The sequence below is a fragment of the Lutjanus erythropterus genome, chromosome 7 (genome assembly GCF_056507025.1).
Source record: "Lutjanus erythropterus isolate fLutEry1 chromosome 7, fLutEry1.hap2, whole genome shotgun sequence".
In the NCBI taxonomy this organism is placed as follows: Eukaryota; Metazoa; Chordata; class Actinopteri; order Lutjaniformes; family Lutjanidae; genus Lutjanus; species Lutjanus erythropterus.
The window spans coordinates 8539825-8560340 of record NC_139323.1 but is presented as its reverse complement, the minus strand read 5'-3'; the positions used below and the strand labels follow the sequence as shown (position 1 = coordinate 8560340).

Sequence of the window (20516 nt, the reverse complement as noted above, 5' to 3'; positions counted from 1 at the left end):
AAATAATAATGAATAATCATGATGAGCCTTACAAGGAATGAAATTACACAGGTATCTGTGTAATGATTTATTTTGTGATCATGCCAGAACTGGTTCTCCCACTGCCGCTGATTCAAGGCTGTACTGGGAATATTAACCATTAACTGCATTAACAAAGATGTTGACTCTCAGGAAAACACACTAGTACTCTAGGCACTCTGGATTTTAGAATAGGGCTGGGTATGGTTTGAAATTTGTTGCCATTTTGATACCTGAGTTTGAACAGCAGTGCCAAAATATTTCCTAAATCTATCTTATATTACCTCATATAAACATGTTTACTCTTATAAAACCTTTTGAAAACAAAGTCCAAACTTCTGAAACGCATTAAAGTCAAATGTTTTCACTCAATAAAACACAGTACAAAACTTACAAAATTATAATTCAAATCAGGCAACATCTGATCAAATAAGTAAACAAGAATCTGGCTAATAATTCTGTACTAGCTTTCGGTGCTTGATAGTTGACAAATACAACAATTCAATTCATGATTCAAACAGTATTTAGATTTGATACCCAGCCCTAATGTCATCTAACTACAAACAATACAAAAATATCAAAAGGATGACACAACTACTCAAAATCAAAAATCTCTGCCTCTTTCTCTTTCCAAAAAGCAAAACTACGGTCAATGTATTTACAAATTTCCTCATTGCTAAAACTGGAGATGTCAGTTCCACAGTGGAGCATCCCCTCATCGGGTGTGGGGGTCTGCACAATGACTTTAGGGACCTGTCTAACCTCTGGGAGAGTATGTTTCACCACTTCAACAGTGCTTTCAGACTGACTCACGGCGTTTCCAAAGAACTTCACTTTAATGTCCTCAAAGCCGTCCTTCCACTCACGGTTACCAGCCTCGATGTCCTGTATGACGGCCTTATGAAAGTCCCTGACCAGCTCCCAGGGAAAGCTCCCCACATGGTCGAACACCTCGAAACACAGCAGATGTCTCATTTTGCGTTCATCCACGGGCAGGTCCAGCTCCAGGATGTGAAAGTAGCCCAGCATGAAGAGATCCAGGGTCAGGTTGTCATACTCTACAGGCACCCCTCCTAGACGGGGCAGGAACTGCTCTGGGGAGTAGAGGGCCTGCTGTCGGTGGAGTCTGTGGATAACGCAGAATGGTTGGTCAGGATGTATTGACACTCATCTGAAACTAAGGACTATAAACTTCACCAAAATATTTGGTGTTTTTCCTTGCTGAATCACTTTGGTGTTAAACGATTTTCAAAATTGTTGATTAATTTTCTGCCAGTCTACTAATGGATTATGAGTTTCAGACAGCATTCCAAACTAAACTTTTAGGCTGTTCAGTTGATATTCTCTAGGTTATATCTGGGAATTTAAACAGTTCACACTGAACAAATCCTAAATTTAGGTTTTTAAAGCTACATCAACTGACTTTTTGTCCACTTGGGGGCAGAATAACAGAGCTAACTAAAAACATGATCTATTAGCTTGGAATTTTAACTTGAAATTTTAGCTTGCTTGTGGTGATATCTGCCATGTTCAATGCAGTGGTGTGCTGGGGTTCTGAACGCACAGTGAGAGACAGAAAAAGACTCAACAAACTGGTTGAGAGTGTGAGTTCTGTCCTGGACTGCCCTCTAGATTCCTTAGAGGACGTGGGTAAGAAGTGGATGTTAGCCAAGTTTATGTCAATCATGGACAACACCTCTCACCCCCTGCATGAGACTGTAGTGGCCTTAAGCAGCTCAATCAGCAACAGAGTTCTGCACCCACAGGACAAGAAAAGGCACTACTGCAGGTCCTTCATTCTGGCCATGTATAACTTACACACTGGACTATGAGAAACAAACAATCTTTTTCATGTTGATTAATCGATTAGTTGTGTGATCTATAAAATGCCAGAAAACTGTGAAAATGTTGATCAAGGTTTCTCAGATGAAATCCTTAAATGTCTTGTTTTGCCCACTGTTCAATGATATTCAGTTCACTGTCAAAAAGGAGTGAAGAAACCAGAAAATATTCACATTTAAGAAGCTGGTATCTGAGAATTTTGACTTTTTTTTTCTTAAGGATTGTTCAAACCAATTATCAATTACAAAATAGTTGGCAATTCATTTAATAATCAATTTATAATTGATTAATTGCTGTAGCTTTAATGTGTATTTGCCTTTCTATCAGCACTATCTTAAAAATTATGAGGGTAATGCAGGGTTAGCCCAGAGTTTGTAGGGTTATCCCCTGAAAACTGACTAACCCAGAGCCAAAAGGTGCCAGTGTGAAACAGGGATTAAAGATCAAGTAATAGTACTAACTCAGGACTGGCAGAAGTGCAATTTGAATTGTATAGATATGGGCTGAGTGTAACCCTGGTTTAATAAGTGTATAGAAAAGGGCTAAGTTATCCCGCTGTTAACTCTTGGCCCAGGGTTACAGATAGCACTGGGCTAAGTATATGTAGTGTGAAAAGCCCTACTTTCCTGTGAATCGCCTGATTTACATCCTATTTCATGAACTGGTGGTTGCTATGGGTAAGGAGTACCAATTCAATATCTACTCAGTCAGTGAATGAATGAATGCATCTTTCTAAGTAGTTTTTATCTCACTAGTTCATAAAGTGCATGTCAACAGTTCCAACATAGTGTCGAAAAGTTAAGTGGTACCATACACAAAAAATGTCCACTGTAAAATGTCAGGGCTTCAATTAAGCTCATGACATTATAAAGTGATTGTGTGTGGTGCTGCATAAGCTTTGGGTCATTTGAAAATTGCTGATTCACTTTTGGGTGAATTTTTAAGAGATGAAATTGGTATAATGTCAGTGGTGCAGGCGTGTGTACCTGCGTATCTGTCTGGAAGGGACACTGGAAATCATACTCCTCCAGTTTCCCAGCATTTTGTTGACAGCACTCCTCTGCTTGAAGAAATGTCCCAGAGAACTGTTCATCATCTTTGCCTGGGTGCTCTCCACACTGCTGCGACCTGTCCCGGGTTTGTCGTCCATCCCCTGGTTTCCACTATTCTTCCTCTCTGCTGCGTCCTTACTCTTCAGTGCCACTGTGTAGGCAGATTTCTTCCAGTGGCCTAAGAAGAGCACAACTATACGCTCCTTTCTGAGGCTGGTGGTCTCTAGAACATCTGCAACATTTTCATCATAGTCAATGCCGGAGTCACTGTTCTGGTCTGTTTCTGGTGCTGGACTCGATACTTTCGGCAGTTTGTCTGACACGGGAGCCTCAAGCTGTGTGGATGAACTTAACATGATGGCCTCCTCCGGCTCATCCGACAAAGGTGGGTTCTGTGTCTCAAAATTAGACTTCAGAGTCCTTACAGACACTCCGAACTGCTGGATTTCATCTTCTATCCTCTCCCTGCGTCCCCTGGTCGAGTTCTGGTGTCTGTCTGGTGTCTGAGAGAACACGGTGATCAGGTCAGTGTTCGGCATCTTGCAGTAGGGCTGGTCTGTCAGGTTGGTCATGAGCAAAGACATACTCTTTACGATGCCCGAAATACGGCCGCACCATAACGGCAGAGGAACATGACTTGAGAAGTTTCTGAACTGCGTGTTGACGGTGATGTTGACTATGGGGGCTGGCAGGATGTGCCTGAGCTCCTCAGCTAGACGAGCGAGTTCCAGCTCGTAGCCCTCACAGTTCCTCTGCATGGAGACATTGGCAATCTGCTGCTCCAGATAGATGAGGTCATCCTCAGCCAGGAGCTCACCAGAGGGCCCCAGGATGGCATTGTGTGCTTGGGAATACCTCCAGGTGACTTTGGCATATCTGTTCCCATTTTCCTGTAAGAGCAGAGGCAAACAGCAAGCAGTTAAACATGCAGGATGTGATTTTTAGTTTTTCTAACATTTCAAATGGCTTAGGCGTGAAAGGGAAAGAGTAATGATATACTAAAACTGTGATCCAAACCTCAAAATTATGACTTGAGTAGCAATGTGTTATGTCTTCAGTGATTTGTTACATGCAATTAAAAGTAAATGATGAGGGCTTTAGAATAGCATCACAAAATCAGACCACAAGTTTTGGTTTGCTCATTGTGGTCTGGTTAGGCTGAATAAGCATTAGTTTAGCAGTGGACTTGATTTTGAGTAAGCTGTACAACATTTAACTGACTCTTTTAGGGCTGTAAACAATAAATCAGTTAGCAAAATAGTTACCAATTTATTTTCTGCCCATCAACTTGGGGATTAATTCAGTGGTTCCCAAGCCTTGTTCAATAACATACTTTCTTGAAACATTTTTCCAGCGAAGCACCCCCTGAGTGCAAAACAGTTTGGTAAAAAAAACCAAAAAAAAATCACAGCTATTGAACAGCTTCATTAAATGGCTCTGTTTTTTGCTTTCTTATTCACTTCTTTCTCCATTCTTTCATCTGTATTGCTGCTATGTTTCAACCACAGATCTATTTTCTTGATTTTCATCTGTCTTTTCATATCAAAACATATTTTCTGCTCACAGTGAGCGTAATTGTGTTTGTTTTACTGAAGATAACAATTTACTGCAGTTAACAATGGCACTGGCAATGACACAAAATAGGAATATTAAATATAAAATGTGGTTTATCAATCTGATATTTACATTTTTTATTGAACTTGTTATAGAATAATTAATTTAGGAAGTATGCATGACTGATATTTTTTAAACACTTAAAAAATATATACTTCCATGCAGTGATCCATAGGGTACTAGTTAAGGCTGAGTATTGGTACACCATACCTTTAAAGTATATAGTGAAATAACCCTGGAATAAGTAGTTTCGAAACTTTGCCAGTCAATCAATACCTTCCTTTGATCTTTTTTGTATCCAGATCTAGAGAATTTTTTTTTTTTATGGTTTTGTTCACAACTAATCACCTCAATCGTCCTTCTATTTAATGTGACATGTGACTGGCCTTCTACCACAGGAGCTATGTACAACACACACAGTCGGTGGTGTGGTGAAGTCAAGTGTGGTGTATTGTATTGACTAATCATTTTGGCCGATTTTGAAAAGTGGAAAGTTACAGCAGCTATTCTGAAAAAATTATCACACACCAACTCAAAACTATCCACCTAAAGCAGCTCCTAAGTAAAAACTGAGGTGAAACAAGGGCCACGCTGTTGCAGAAACATACTTTATTTTCTATCTGCCTGCTGAAGAAGTACAAAATATCAAGAAGAGTCAGTCTTTAGAGTTAAAAAATAAAAACGTTTCCTCAGAGTTCTGAATGTGTTGCTATCAACTCCTTTCTTTGATGTCTACTTGCAAGCCAGCACCTAATTGAAAAAACTGTGCACTATCCTGCAGTTCTTTTTTTTCCATCTGTAACAATGTCACATCATCCTGTAAACACTCTCCATAGTTCTGTTGATTAATCAAACATGTATCTGTTGGACTCGGCAGATTCACATGAGATGTTTTCCAGACTAGATAATGTGGCTAAAACTGCGATCATGACATTTACAGTACTACAGCTAGACTGGGAGTATTATATGCTATAATTTAAGCTGTTAAAAAAACTGTGCCACATCCATTATCACAACAGATTTGGAATATTAAGATGAATGTATGAATATAAGAACATAAATATTGTAACCGTCAAATCTCTGGGGAGACATTACCTTCCTCCTCTGATCCTCTTCATCCAGCAGCCTGGCCTGCAGCTGTCTCACCATGACTTGTCTCTTCCACTCAGCGATGGGACGGCCTCTCTCATCATGAGTGGGTACCAGGTAGTCGATGTCCGACAGGTTGGCCGCCTCGGTGGGCAGGACTACCATTTTGCTCTGCACAGACAAACGCAGCATTTTAGCTGAAGAGAGGGAGCACTTACAAAGGGAAGAATGAAAGCTTATCGCACTCACTGCTTGTCCAGTGAAGACGCCTGATATCCCTGATTGTTTCAAGGATTTAATGGGCTTCATGTCGCCAAGAAGTTTTCTTTCGGCCAGGAGGTTTGCATCAGGCAGCATCGTCTTATCAGCAGAGGTGGTATTCTCACTCTCAGTAGTGGACTGATTGAAACCTTTGATAACTGAAATACAAATCATATTCTTGGTAACTTCCAAAAACCATTTCGTGCAACAGTTTGTTGCTTTGTTTTGGTAAAAGAAACAGCTGTTTTTCTCACCAGATGTTGCGATCTGAACCTGCTCTATTCTGCTGGCAGCTGATTTCTCTGGCTGGGCAGGAGTGGATGAAGCAGAAGGTGCAGAGGCGGGCTGAGGATATCTCGCCTGTGGGGAGTCCTCACTCTCAGGTTGCTAATTTGGCATAAAAAAAAGGGCATGGCCCGGTTGCTTTGGGTTCTAACAGGAAATTGTGGGTTATGGAAAACAACTCAGTTTTTACCTTTAAACTATCCATGGATGTGCTACTGCTGTAACTGTCCCTGCATGTGTCACTCAGGCAGCCGTAGTAGTCCTCCCTGTTGCGCTGCAACAACACAGCTGGCTTCACCTTCACCTCCTCCACTGGAGCAGTCACCTCAATGGTCTTATCTGTGCAGGCTGTCTGCAAATATCGTATAAATAATAAGATTTAAGACTTATAACTTCAGGCAGCAGTTCCCAAACTTTTTAGGTCATGCACCCAGGTTGACATACCTGCAATCCCCCACACCCTCAAAAAAAGCAACAATGCCTATTTATAGCTGTCACTATTGGGAAGGTGGTGTTTTCAGATACAATTAAAAATACTGCAACAATTTTAATTAAATTGTAACAAAATATCACACAATCTGCTACGTGAAGGACAAAGAGAATGACACACACATAGGCTCAGAGACAGAAACAGTTGGCTCTCCCTCTGCTTGAAGGCAGCAAATGTGTGATGAGGCCCAGTAACCTAGCGTTAATCACAAAAATGCCAAAATTATACCATTGCATTTTTCCTCTCACGCATCTGCAAGAGACAGCTGCCTTATCACATGGGGTGCCTGCATCCCCTTAGGGAAGCCCTGACTTAAAGTAAAGTAAAGTTTGGGTTGCTCAGAAAATTCAACAACAACAACAACAAAATATTCAACAAGATTACATACATTTCACCCTTAAATAGCTTATGACAAATCCAATTGTGGCATGAATACAATGATTTCTGAGAGTGACCCAGACTTGAGATTTATGATTGTAAATCTGATTATATTGATGGAACCTAACACTGTCCAATATGACACTCTAACAAAGTTGTTGTTCCTTCCTAGATTTTACCAACTATCACTCAAGCACTTCCACATCACAAAGGCTTTTCCTGCTTTCTGTTTCTTTAGCATACACCACCTGGTTTGTCTCCTGACATGTGAGTTCAAACTGATTATGGAATCAAATGTTTTGTACCTCTGCATGTTTTCACACAGTGAACACAGAGACATGGCAGAATCAAATTTCTTTTTGCTGGGAACCAGATTATTATAAGCAGAAGTCTCTCAGGTGACATCTGCACAGACATTAGTGTGTGTACTTGTGTTCTGCAAACCAACCTTTATATGTGATAGTTGTGTGAAACTGGCAACTGATGGTAAATGGATATATGTTTATACACATATGTTCGTAGTAGTCAGCACCATAAATCTTTCATTGTTGACCATGTTCATAGATTTTTTTTTACATTTTGACTCATTTCTTTCTGACCACTATACAACAATGAAAGTTTATAACCTGGATATGACAGTAAACAGCTAATGTAAAACAAATTGAGGGACAAAAAGTGGCACTTTTTGATTGTTGTACAAGAAAATATTTACCTGAGGGTCCCTCTCAAACACAGCATATACCCAACACAAGTACTGCATGTAAATGTAAAGGCAAGCAATATGTATTTGGTTCTTCCCAAAGGTAAGAACATACAGTACACTGGAATGGTAGAAATAGAACAGTTAAAGTTTGTGAGAGACAGGAAGGTTGATTTGGGCAGCATAATCAATTACTATAATTATTTTTACACTAGGATTGTGTGGATTGTTTCCTACGGGTCGATACGAAATCATTGTGGCCTGTTCTTTGGACTTTTTTTTAAACTGTGCCATTTTCACAGGGCTCCATTTCTTGAGTTACACATTAAACAGTCAAAATAACAACACTGCAGCCGGATTCTGTTGCCTTTATTTGGCTGATTTATTCTCACGTTAGGCTTAGACATGTTTTGTTATTTTTGTTTAATGTGAGGATAAATCAGCCAAGGCTGCAGTGTTGTGATTTGGACTGTTTAATGTGTAAGTCAAGTTGCAGAGCCTTGGCCACGACATAGTCAAAGACTGCAGCGATGCCTCGTTCTACATGTTTCCTACATGTCTGCTGAAGAAACTGAGGCTCAGTCCCACCCCATGCCTCCATCAGAGCTGATCATCATCTGATTAATCACAATAGATCAAAAAATAATAACTCAGAATATTAATTTGACATCACATCATAAGTCAAAAGAAAAGATTAACATCGCCTTCATAAACTGTGAGAATGGAATTTGCAATCAACACAAAAATATCTCTTACAGATCTGTAGATGTAAAGGGAGATTTGATTTGGCAGGCCTTTTCTCAACAAATCAGTTCAAGTCAAGTACATTAAGTTAAGCATGGAAGTAAGCATAATATACATCAAAAATATGTATGATGCTGATGAAACCATTCTTTTATTCTAAAAAAGGAATGAACAAACAGGCTAAATGGATTTAATTAGAATGTCTAGAATAACAATAACACACCAAAACATTTGAGAGCCTGAATACATGGATTATAGAAAGACAACAGAACAAAACAAATGCATGGGATAGTAAGCAACCTTGAATAATTGGCAGCATTTCACACCACTCTAGGGAGGATGTCGGATGTATGGAAACATTTAGATCCCCTTTAATGAACCTGCGTTGTCTTAATGCACTCCATGCAGAATGCATATCAAATTCAGCTCTCCAAGGACATTATTAGTAACCAAAACATCAAAGGCAGCCCTAATATGCTGCTGCATGCTGTTGTGCTTTGCATCCATGAGGTGGTCCTTGCCATTTCCTCTCACACGGCACTTTGATGTCGAACAGCACGAAATATGCTGTGACACTGCTCGGGTGGAGGAATAAACTTCCCCGAAGTTGTGCAATCCATAAATAGATAAACAAGGGGGGGCTGGGAAAAGGAGGGGGGAGCCCAATTCCTTTGTGACCCTTCTCGTAACAGTTCAATGTCCTAAAAGCTATGATGAACCGGTCCTTGTGTGTGTGTGTTTAATTAGACCCAGTGGCCAGAGAGCATTTGGTTTTCATCAGCACCCCATCACCATTGCCACGCAGATATAGATAGCCTAGCACTGTTTTGGCCTGGATCCACTCTCCCGCTATCAAAGACCACAAAGAGCCCCCGATCACTACAGATTAGGAGCCAAGAGTTAAGAAACAGCTACTCAGTGCTGTCTCATTGTCCAACATGCAGCACCAGTAATCTGTGGTCCCCGTGGGTCGAGCCGTGAGAGAGTTGAAGTATTTCAGAACAGCATGTGTATTTAAAAAACATGTCTTGTAATTCTGCGCTCTGAAATCAATCATTAAAACAACCTGCCTCCATGTGAAATGCTCGCGTTCTGGGTGATAAATTGCAACATGGAATGTATACAGCGGGTGTACATTATACACAGAACACTATAGTGTAAATACACGTCTACTCACATGTTAAAATACTCTCAGGTTTCCTGCATGGAGGTAAATGCTTTAGAGGCTAAAAGCTGACTGACATGATGTTTTTGCCAACATTTACAGCTTTTTTGCATTCACTGTAGCTAAACAAGACAAATGATAATTTGTCTACCTCATGCTGAAACATTTAACAACTACTGGATCAGAAAACTGAAGTGAAATATTCAAAAAAAGGAAGAAAAATCATGTCCAATTTGCACAAATCAACAATGACAACATATATTAAGGTCATGAGCCTGGAGTATTAGTCATACCTAACCGTAAGAGGCCACAACTGATCAGAAAATAGGTCAACCACTGCCAAAACAACTGCCAGCTAGGGCCTCTTTAACAGAACTTACACAACTTTCCTTTCATTTTACAAAAATAATTACTCAGCCCAGTCCAGTAACTACTTGTAGTATGATCAAATGCTCTGAGAACCAAAGCACAAAAAGGAGTAAAGGCAAGCAGAAGCAGCATACAGAGTACAATGAATGGTGAAAATGATCAATAAAACAACCTAAAGCTTACCAGCCTTCGCCTTCAGCAACTCTCCCAGCACACACCGGTGAGACTTCACTGTACAGTGAAACTCCAGAGGCACTGACTCGTGTAGCCAGGTATCCGGGGCGTCTGCTGACTCCACTCCACGTTTGAGGATGTGACACTATCGTAAGATCACCAACCACTCGTTTGACACCACCATCAGCATCTCCGCTGCCAGTGGCCAAGGGCCGCCAGGCAATAAACAATAAACTCTGATCGGAGAATGCTGTTAATAATTAAGGGAAAGGATAGGATGGCCGGTAATGTCACTAATGCATGGACAAACCAATGGGCATGTTGTTGCACGAAGGGAGGTATCAGCGGAAGACTTGTCAAAGCAGCTGGAAAAGAGACATTTTATCCATGCGCGTTCAGGCGATTTTTCCACTTGGGACAATTGAATGGCGGAACTAATTCATCACGTTTTTTTTTCATTGTGAGGGTGAGGGCAGAAATTGTGACAGTGGAAATACAATGTGACACCCTAAGCTTAAATACATGGGTTTGACTGTTAATGTGGAAAAGCTGACAACAACAAACAACAGTGCTGTGACACATGGTGGCCACATTTTTCCAAGATTTTATTCCTGACATTATCCCCTAATATCGATTTCCTAATTAATATAACCTCTGCCTCATCAAATTCCAAGCATTCTAGCATTTTCACTAGAAAGACATTCTGAAAACAACAATGATCAATTAATCTGTGAAATACTGCTGGTGTTATCCAAGTCTCCTAAAGTCCAGACAGGTCATTCATTTGCGTGCACACTCCGCCACACCACACACACCCAGTTCAGATGGTGTGTGAAAGTGGCTCCAAGCTCAGGATCTACAGTGAAGATTTTGGCTAAAAACATGTAAATGACGTCTTTCAAGTCAACTTGGCATGTTGGGGCTTTAGAGAGAGACTTGAATTACACCAGACATGTCCAGCAACTCCAGCAGTGTTTTATGGACTAAAAAACTAAACCCAACCTCAAATCGGCATGAGGGTGAGTAGATAATGACTGTATTTTAATTTTTGGGTGACTTGACTATCCCTTTAAAGTCAGAGAAGACGACAAGAAAACATTCAGCAAATATTCACATGGGGGAAGCTTAAAACCAGTGAAATTGCTTGAAAGAATTACTTGAACAATTAACTGATAAATCAAAGCAGCTGAATATTTTTATCGGCCCCATGGACTCCTAAGCCCCTGAATTTAGTGGCCAAAGTACATTTTTGGTAGCCCAAAAGTAAACTTATGTAAAAACAATACAGAAAAGGAAATTTAACAGCACTTAACACAGCAAGCTTTAAAGGGACAGTTCACCACCAAATCAAAAATGCACATTGTTCCTCTTACCTGTTATGCTATTTATCAATTAAAGATTCCTTTTGTGTGAGTTGCGGGGTTTTGGCAATATCAGCCAGATGTATTTTTTTGGTGCTTTGTACACCACAACCTGACTGCCATTTAGGCCTATTACAGAATATCAGAAGGCAGAAATCTCTAGAGCTAATATCTTCAAAACTAGGCAACTCACACCAAAACAGTCTAGATGTATAAATAGCAGTATAGGTAAGAGGAAAAACATGCATTTATGATTTTGCACTGAACTATCCCTTTAACTGTGACATACTGTGGTCCGCTTTTTGTGTTTCTTGTTCTTCTAGAAGGACAGCGTTAGCTTTTCGAGTAGGCTTAGTAAACCCTAGGCTTCCATAGCTACACCTCTCTCCATAGCGCTCAGCACTGGAACAGGGTCTGGTTCCGTACATGCACATTCTGCTATTGAGGAAAAAAACGCCCTGCCTTGTTTGCATTTCTTTAAACCAATCACAAATATCTTGGGAGGCGCTAACCCCAGGATGCAGCGATGGTGCTGCGGCAAAATAGTGTCGAGGGGAAACTTGTTTTGGTGGAACATTTGCACATCTGGAGTTAAGCTTCAGCATTACAATGACTACATTACTGCAAAAGAAAAGGTAACAGCTGTTAGCTTGTTTATGTTCATACCATTAACGTCCCAGGTGCTAATTTGCCGTTTTCAGCGTGTAGGTTGCAGCTCAGATGTTGTTCTTGTTTCCCAGGGACTTGGAAAATGTGGCGGATGCTGTGTTGTGGCTTGAAACAAGAGACAAATGGCAGACTTATACCCAACAGTGTGCATCTGGCGAATCAGACTAGGTAAACCCAGATTTCAGTAGCCCCAACAAATTGGTAGCTAGCCTGCAACCAGTACTGTTCCCTGTTTTTGAAGAATTAAAAGGACAAAAAGGCACTAAGAAATTGAGATGTTTGTGTAACTGTAATGTTGTGTTGGCGAAGGCTTGCACTATGGGGATCAAACTTGAGAGGACCACCTGCATAAAATATAGGGTGGCCATAGAGTAACTTTTTATGGCCATGGGGCATGGTTAATGTCAAACCCTAATGACACATTGGCACTATGAGCTATTAAAACTATGTAAAGAGTATAACAAGGGAAACATGGGGTATATGGGGATATGATATGGATTATACACAACAACAGGCCTGATGTGAAAAATGTAGGGCTGATGATGAAGGGCTTCATAAGAAGCACATCTTTATTGTTTCATTTCTGACAAAATGAGCAACACAGTAAGTTCATTAGATGCTCTCTGGTAATAATGTTGATTATATGTTTTAATAACTACAAATGCTAAAAGCTATAAAAGCATCTGTTTCTTATTGCAAAAAACAAAATGGAAATTTTGACAATATCCTAAAAAACACAGTGATGAATTAGATGACAGTGTGTTTCGTCTTTCCAAGTATTCTAAAAATACCACTCTCAAACAACAGTATCTTTGGCCTGATCACTGTGAATGGAGAGCAAAAGCCACAAATGTGTGTGAAGTAAACCTCACGCCACACACTGTTTATTTGATTGCAGCTGTTCCTGAGATGCGAGATGGGGAAGAGTGGTTGACAGCGCTGAACGAGTCTGACCTCGATGTGAGCGATCCAAACATGCGGAGAGGCCAAATACGCTGCTCTCCCCATCCCCGGTCAATGTCCCAACCCATTTAGGTCGCTGCTCGGAAATGAGATTATCTGACTGACACTTAAGAACGGATGAAACCTGCGATCTACACAGCACTTTACAAACCTAAAACACCATCACAGATGTAATTAAAGCATGTCTACCAGTACAACTTGTCTCTGGAACAGTAGCTTTCAAAGCATCCGTTCTCCAAATATTATGAGGATTTAAATCAATTAACTGCTATTTCAGCTTCTCTATCAGATGACCCCTTTGTTCACATCAAGCCTCAAGTTTGTGCGTCCAATTCATACGTTGCCAAGAAACATGATACATCACTCTGTCTGCTACGAACATTACACAGTATCCAGAGGTGACAATCATAGCACTCCCAAGTCCCTGGAAAAAACATGACACACAATCAAACGTGTGTTTGAAGCCAGTGACATCCTGCTCTCCACAAGTCCACAGAGGGATAGAGTTGCCGGTTCCAGGCATCAGAATGGTGAAAACGCTGAAACTTAAGCTTGTGGATCTCATAACGGGCTCAGCCCCTAGGCCCTGCACCTGAGCCGCTGGAGAGGGGTAACTGATAGGCCCTTAGCTGGCGGCGGCTCCGGCTGCGTTCGGCGTCGCAGCAGCCCCTGCGCTAATTAGCTCTCCATTGTGGATGGGAGGATTATTTCTGAAGGGGGAGCTCGGCAGCCATGCCTCGCTGCCTCCCTATCATCATCCTCTTCATGTATGAGTGCTGCTCTTCTCTGCTGACTTATTCATGGCTTCTATTAGCCAACAGCTTTCGTTACTCTGTGTACATCGCTGGGCAGTCTGCGCTATAAGCAGCGAGTGAAGTGTGATGGCAGGAACAACGTCGGGCTGCAGGCGGACAACTTGTGAGGCTTCAAGGTTCAACAAGTCTGCTGACTGAGAGGACTCCAGAAGCTCTTCCAGTTAACTGTATTCTCTGTTTCCTATTTAAAATTGACTCCACAAGCTTAAATTACAGTATCAGTATCAACTGTAACCCTCTAAACCTAATTATTAGGCAGCTTTTCCAAAGAAAAACAAATAAATCAAGATATAAAGAGGCTGCACACAGCAAATTGACTATTTAAGTTAAATGCAGGTCAGTTTTGACTCTGTTGACCCCTGACTTGAACAGGCAACGCCAGCACAAACAAGGTGTTAACACTAAAATATTCATCAATCACATTAAGGAGTGTCGTGCTTTCTGCGCAAAACAAAAGAGCTAATCTCAGAGAGTAGAATCTCCTCCTGCACTCACGGCATCTTCACATGTAATGCCTTATTAAACACAAAAGCCGTCACCCTCCACTTTCTTAGACCTCTTAAACTGAGAGCAAAGCAATCAGGCTGAGTGGGAAGATGAACAGCGCTGAGGAAGGACAGGCCTTCATGGCCTACATGTCACAAATTAAGAAAATGATTCACCGAGGTTCCAAGATCTTCCAGATGTTTGCTGTTGACCATACTCCCCTAAAACTAGCTTTGATTTTCATGCCAAAGTAAGCAGCTGGGCAACGTTGACACACAGACAAAAGACAAAGCAGGAAAAAGTGTCAAATAAAATATACTATAGTTGGTGAGGAGGAGACACCTTACATGTTTTTTCTTCATGGCACTGAGGTATCTGGCACATTCATGGTGTCCATTGTACTCTGCCAGGTCTGCTGCTGTAAACCCATCAATGTCCTGGTCTGTAGGGTTCGCTTGATAGGCCAACAGGATTTTACAGCACTGAGACAAGGAAAAGAACAGTATAGTAGATCAAGAAAAAGCAATATGTATAAGCTATTGTTTTATGACTGTACACTGGTTTATTATTAGAGAAGAACTAGGAGAAGAAAACTAAAGAAGAAAGTTTCATCAAACCTCCAACTCTCCATTCTCTGCAGCATCATGAAGCGGGGTCCCTCCCCAGTAATCCTTAATGACCTTTGAACCCATGTGAAGCAGTCTCTCCAAGATGCAATAGTGCCCTCTGCTGGCAGCAAAGTGCAGAGCAGTCGCTCCATCTCTGTCCTGGCTGGACAGGCTGACATCAGTGCGTGTCACCTGTTTGGAGTTCATGAAACAGGATTGTCTGAATAGGGACTGAAAAAAACACAAATTTCTCTGGGAGACACTTGTTTTGTTTCTCTACTGACCAGCCACACCACCACAGCTTGGTGGCCCATGTGAGCAGCGGCATGCAGGCAGGTCATGCCATCGTAGGCCCTCAGGTGGACGTCAGCCCCGCAGTCGTTCACCAGGTACTCAGCAACGTGCAGGTGCCCCTCCTGGCAAGCCAGATAGAGCGGGGTAGCACCAAGGACTGTCTGGTGGTTCACACACCTGTACTCCAACATACACCAACAGAGATGCACAAGTTACAAGTATCAGCCATTAAATATTATAACAATTTGATATGTAGATAATTCCTGATGTTAAAAACATGTACAGCAGATATACAGTACATTTGATTTTGTGTCTATTTTAGACGTATTAGGCTTCTGTTCAGTTGAGACAATTACCAGTCAGGATGTAACATTCAGAATTTTAAAAGAAACCTTTGAGGATAAACAAAATGGAGAGAAAATGGTTTCCAAAATTCAACATGTGTTCTGAATTTCAACCAACAACAAGGTAATTGCTTGAAACAATGGATAAAATAATTAACCTCTGTATTATAACAGCACAATCAGCGAGACACGAGACATGAACATTAGAGCTGCAATGTTCAGCTGATTAAAGAATTAGTCTGTTGAAAGAAAATTAGTTGTCGGCTACTATATTTTGATAACTGAATAATCTTTTCAGTCATTTTTCAAGCATAAATGTCAAACATTTGGTGTTCCATCTTCTTCCATCTGTGATTGCAACTTTTCTTTATAATTTATGAAACTAAAAGAAGAATCTTCGGGTTAGGACAAAAAAAAAAAGCTTTGGGTTCTGGGAAACTGATTAGCATTTTTCACAATTTTTTTAATCAATACTGAAAATAATCATTAGTTGCAGGCCTACTGAACATTGTAATGTATGGAATTTTTTAAAAATGCGGTTCTATTGTGAATACGTGTTATTAATATGAGTACTAGTAGGCAGCAGATACACTCTTCTGTTAAATGTACTGATGTTCCTATACTTGCTCTGCTTTGCATTGAAAACCCTTTTTGGTTACTGCTCATCAAGCCTGCAAGGGATGCATTCACATGGACACAGGTTACATACTGTACTGTGTGTCAACAACCACAAGGCTGACATGTGACCAACAGTGACTGGGCATGTATTATTAACAGGTTACTGATGGCCACATGTGATGGGGTGACCTTCCCATGTGTCATGCAAATTACAGTCTTACTCTCCTGTAACAAGGAGATGAAGGAGGAAAACCAGCATATCTTTATCTGGTCCTTACTAAGTGCTACTGTCTCAGGTTTAGGAGATGGAGGAGATATGGGATTCATGGGGGGGTTGACATTTCACGTGTTCACCTGCCTCTCTGGACCTAGTTTAGCCTTAACAACATAAATCATTTTTTGTAATTATGAAGCATTTCAAAAAGTGACTGATCACTTGATAATATCCAATCATCATCTGTAAATGTGATTGCAAATGTGATCATACACAAATATACAGAACATAATGAGTTAACTTATTGGGCATTTATCAGTTAATGGTCTGGTAACAACAAAAGAAACTTATAGCTGTAAGTAGCTGCAACCATCATATTAGTCATATTACTGAGTCTGTCTAATAACAACACACTTGTCCATGACAATAAGATTTAACAAGAAACATAGATAACATGAGACTGAGTCTCTGTGTCTCTTGTTAACACATGTCACTGTAGCAAAATGAGTGCCCTTTATTCTTTTTGGTCACCAAAGCAGTTTGTTGTTTCTCACTGTTAAATTTTAGTTTAATAAATAGCTTCCCTGACCCCAGAAACTTGGGGGAATGCAGGGCTTATGCAAAAAGACTGCGGAAAGCTTAATTAATATTAAAAAATGAATATGATTTAAAACAATATACCTACATTTGTGTTTAAGATGAAAACAAGCAGCAACAGATTATTAAATTAAAACTGTGAGATAAGTATATTTCAGTCTATTTACAATAATAGGTAAACTACTGTTCATTTGATTACAACAGTTGTGAGGCATGGGTTGATATTGCAATAAAAATAAACAACTGAAATAAATCACTAAACGTAATGGATAAACAATTAAAATAGCTAAAAGTAATGGAAAAAGGATAAACAATTGAAACATCTAAAAGTAGAGTGATGCCTCAACAGTTTAGACAGTTAGCTATATGTAGCAGTTAACTTTGAAATATTTAGCAACAAGTTACGAATTGAGAAGGTAAGCAGAAAGTAATGGATAAATAGTTGAAATGGCCATTTAAATAGATTTATTTGTGCACACAAAAAGCTTATTTCTCTTAAATTCTAACAACAAATTTGTTAAAATCCAACCTGACAGGTGTGCCTTGGGCTATTCCCAATAAAAGACCACTCTGAAATGTGCAGTTTAATCTTGAAAAAAAAAAAGACATTTATTAACCACTGAACCATGGATATCTGCACCAATTGTTGCGCTGATCCTTGAGATATTTGACAGAATAAGCAAAAACTTTGACCTGCTGGTGTCAACATTCACTAGCCATTTCGCTGGTTAAAAAGTTAATTTGGCACCCTTGTAAAGGTATTTTACTCTGAACAACCAATGTCAACCTCATTGTGGCTGCGGAGGAGCCAGGAGTTCACTGAAGTCATTACAGTTCATCTGCTGGGAATAATAATTGTTTGTCTACAAATTCAAAGCAATACATCTAATAGTTGATATTTCAGTCTGGATCAAAGTGGTGGACAGACCGACGTTGCCATCCCTAGGACCAAGCCACTGGCATCACTTAAATTTGCCAGTGGACAGTAAGGGCCTGTGAACTCACCCAGGTGCGTGCTGAACCAGTAGTTCTAAGCATGTGAGGTCCCCACTTGCTGCAGAGTAGTGAGCCGGTACAGCTCCACAGTTTGTCTCCACCTCTGCCCCTCCTCCAACAGAAAGCAGCCACTTAATGACTTCCACACAACCGAACCGAGCTGCGAGGTGGAGCGCAGTGGCACCAGCTGCATCCCTATCCTGGAAACATTGACAAAGATCAGAGTTAGATGCAGCTTGATTTTGACAAATTGAATTTCTCTACTTTTTTCTCTGTGTGCTTTTTTCTATGCAAGTTATTGAATTGTTAACGTTTTTTAAACCAAGTGGGATTGAAACATTGTCATCTTTTGTGGCAAAGTGTGCAGGCGTTGCCTTTTTTCTTTGATGCAGCTTCTGATGGCCCCTGCATGGTGTGTGTATAATTATACTCCCTCTGCTTCTACTACTATTGACAAGAAAACAAAGGCAAAAAGTACACATTATTTAATCAATCAATCATTTAATTTTAGGCAGGACTCTGCAAACTGAATCATAATGGGCCTGCTACATATTCAGAAACAAGAGATGTATGTTGGTGAACTTGACTCTACACTAACAGCTAAGTCTAGCAGGAGCTCCCTTCAAGCATCTGGACATAATTACACTTGCTACATAATACTAATGGATATCCAGTAAGTCAACACCATATGATGTAATCAGCTGGTGATGCATATGAAAAGGTAGTGTACAGTACCTTTTACAACTGCAGTGATGTAACCTCACTCTGGGATCAGTCAGATGACCATCAAAGCCATCGCCTGAATATAGACTTGCACACGACTGAGTCGGTAGAAATTACCAGGAGAGCAGGAGATGTGGCATCTCTCCAAGGCATCTGAGCTCTCAGGGTAGGTTTCTCTCCTGTGTAGAGATTAGTGGATAAACTTACCTCAATGTTGCAGCCTCCTTGGTCTGCCAGCCATTGCAACTCCCGGATGTGGCCTGTGGCTGCTGCATCGTGTGCTGGTGTGGCCCTGTTCGAGGCCGGGGCATTAGCTGCCAGCCCCAGCTCGCTCACCAGGAACTGCAGGCACTCCAGGCGCCCACACCGTGCTGCATGGTGCACCGGGCCAGCACCTTGAGCATCAGTGATGGCAGGTGCGAGGTGACCAGAGGACGCTAGCTCCCTCAAGGTTGCGAGATCCCCGGCTCGAGCCGCCTGGATGGCACGATGAAGCACCATCCCCGGCTGCTATGATGATGAGCAGCTTATGGCACGCAGAACAAGCTCCCTGGAGCTCTCGGGACCCCAGCAGGTTATCATCTCTTTCTCTCTCATGCTCATACAATAACAAAAAACTCATGCACTCATTGCCTCCTCCCAAGCCAGGAAAGTGACACCCGAGCAGCAGCCAGCTGGCCAGCATGGCTGCTGGGGAGAGAGGAGGGGGTCAGAGCCAGCGAGATAGAAAGGTAATGAAAGACGGGTGGAGGCGCACCACTCGTGGCCTCCCGCTCTCCTTTGTGTGGCAGTGACCATATGCTGGCACACGCACCAATGCTTCACTGGAGATGGGGGAGCTGAGGCAGCACGGAAACTTAAGTAATGGGAGAAGTCAGAGCCAAGAGCCAAGGCATGGTGGATTACAATGAGTGTTATTTTTTACAACTATTTTAAAAATTCATCTCAGTAGGGGTGATTAAACATCTGACAAATCTGCAAGATTATAATCTACATAGATGATTTTATTGTAGATTGGATTACAGAAAAAATATGAAAAGTGTACATAAATATTTTATATCAATAACACTCCTACATGTCCCTCTGAGTCGAATTAGCTGATTAGCTACTCATATGACGTGATGGAAGCTGAGTACAGTCATCTCTCTATAACATCACCCCTCGGGTCATTTCAAGTTCTTTCCTTTTATTATTTATATTAATATTTCATCCATTTTACATGATCAGTTAAAGGGACAGTTCACCCCAAAATCCAAAACATTATTTCCTCTTACCTGTAGTGCCATTTATCCATCTCAATTGTTTTGATGTGAGTTGCAGAGTTTCAGAGATGTCTGCCTTTTCTTGAATATCATGGAACTAAGTGGTACTTGGCTTGTGGTGCTCAATGCGCCAAAACATACATTTGAAAAACTCAACAGCGATGGCTCTTTCCAGAAATTATCACCCATTTACACAAGATAATCCACAGACCTTGCTGTGAGCGGTTTCATGTAGGAACTATTCAACCGAACTACACCTGCCAACCTTATAACCACACTAGTTAGCTCAAGTAGGGGTAACGTCACAGCTAAGCAGAGGAGGATGCCATCAATGCATGTTCTCTTCTGTGCGGTGATACAGTTGGTGCATGTAGTTCAGCAGATA

The 20516-nt window shown here is 41.0% G+C and overlaps 1 protein-coding gene across 1 annotated transcript; it reads right to left on the bottom strand.

The window, feature by feature from the left end:
- Positions 1-38: 38 nt before the first annotated feature.
- espnla (espin like a) lies at positions 39-20204 on the bottom strand. Its single transcript, XM_084722547.1, has 11 exons — positions 19077-20204; positions 18156-18346; positions 15368-15554; positions 15093-15275; positions 14823-14957; positions 6352-6513; positions 6131-6263; positions 5865-6034; positions 5622-5786; positions 2847-3802; positions 39-1144 (listed from the first exon to the last, which is right to left on the bottom strand). The coding sequence occupies exons 1-11, from the start codon at positions 19368-19370 to the stop codon at positions 613-615; spliced, it is 3108 nt and encodes a 1035-aa protein (XP_084578673.1). The 5' UTR covers positions 19371-20204; the 3' UTR covers positions 39-612.
- Between the last annotated feature and the right edge of the window lie 312 nt (positions 20205-20516).

What these genes read in the sequence shown, in the direction of transcription:
- espnla (XM_084722547.1), bottom strand. Translation starts at nt 19,370, where the DNA reads ATGGTGCTTCATCGTGCCATCCAGGCGGCTCGAGCCGGGGATCTCGCA. An exon ending in GGTTCAGATCGCAACATCTG is followed by an intron (nt 6,035 to 6,130) that starts GTGAGAAAAACA and finishes TTTGTATTTCAG; the next exon opens with TTATCAAAGGTTTCAATCAG. An exon ending in CCTTCCAGACAGATACGCAG is followed by an intron (nt 1,145 to 2,846) that starts GTACACACGCCT and finishes CGTTATCCACAG; the next exon opens with ACTCCACCGACAGCAGGCCC.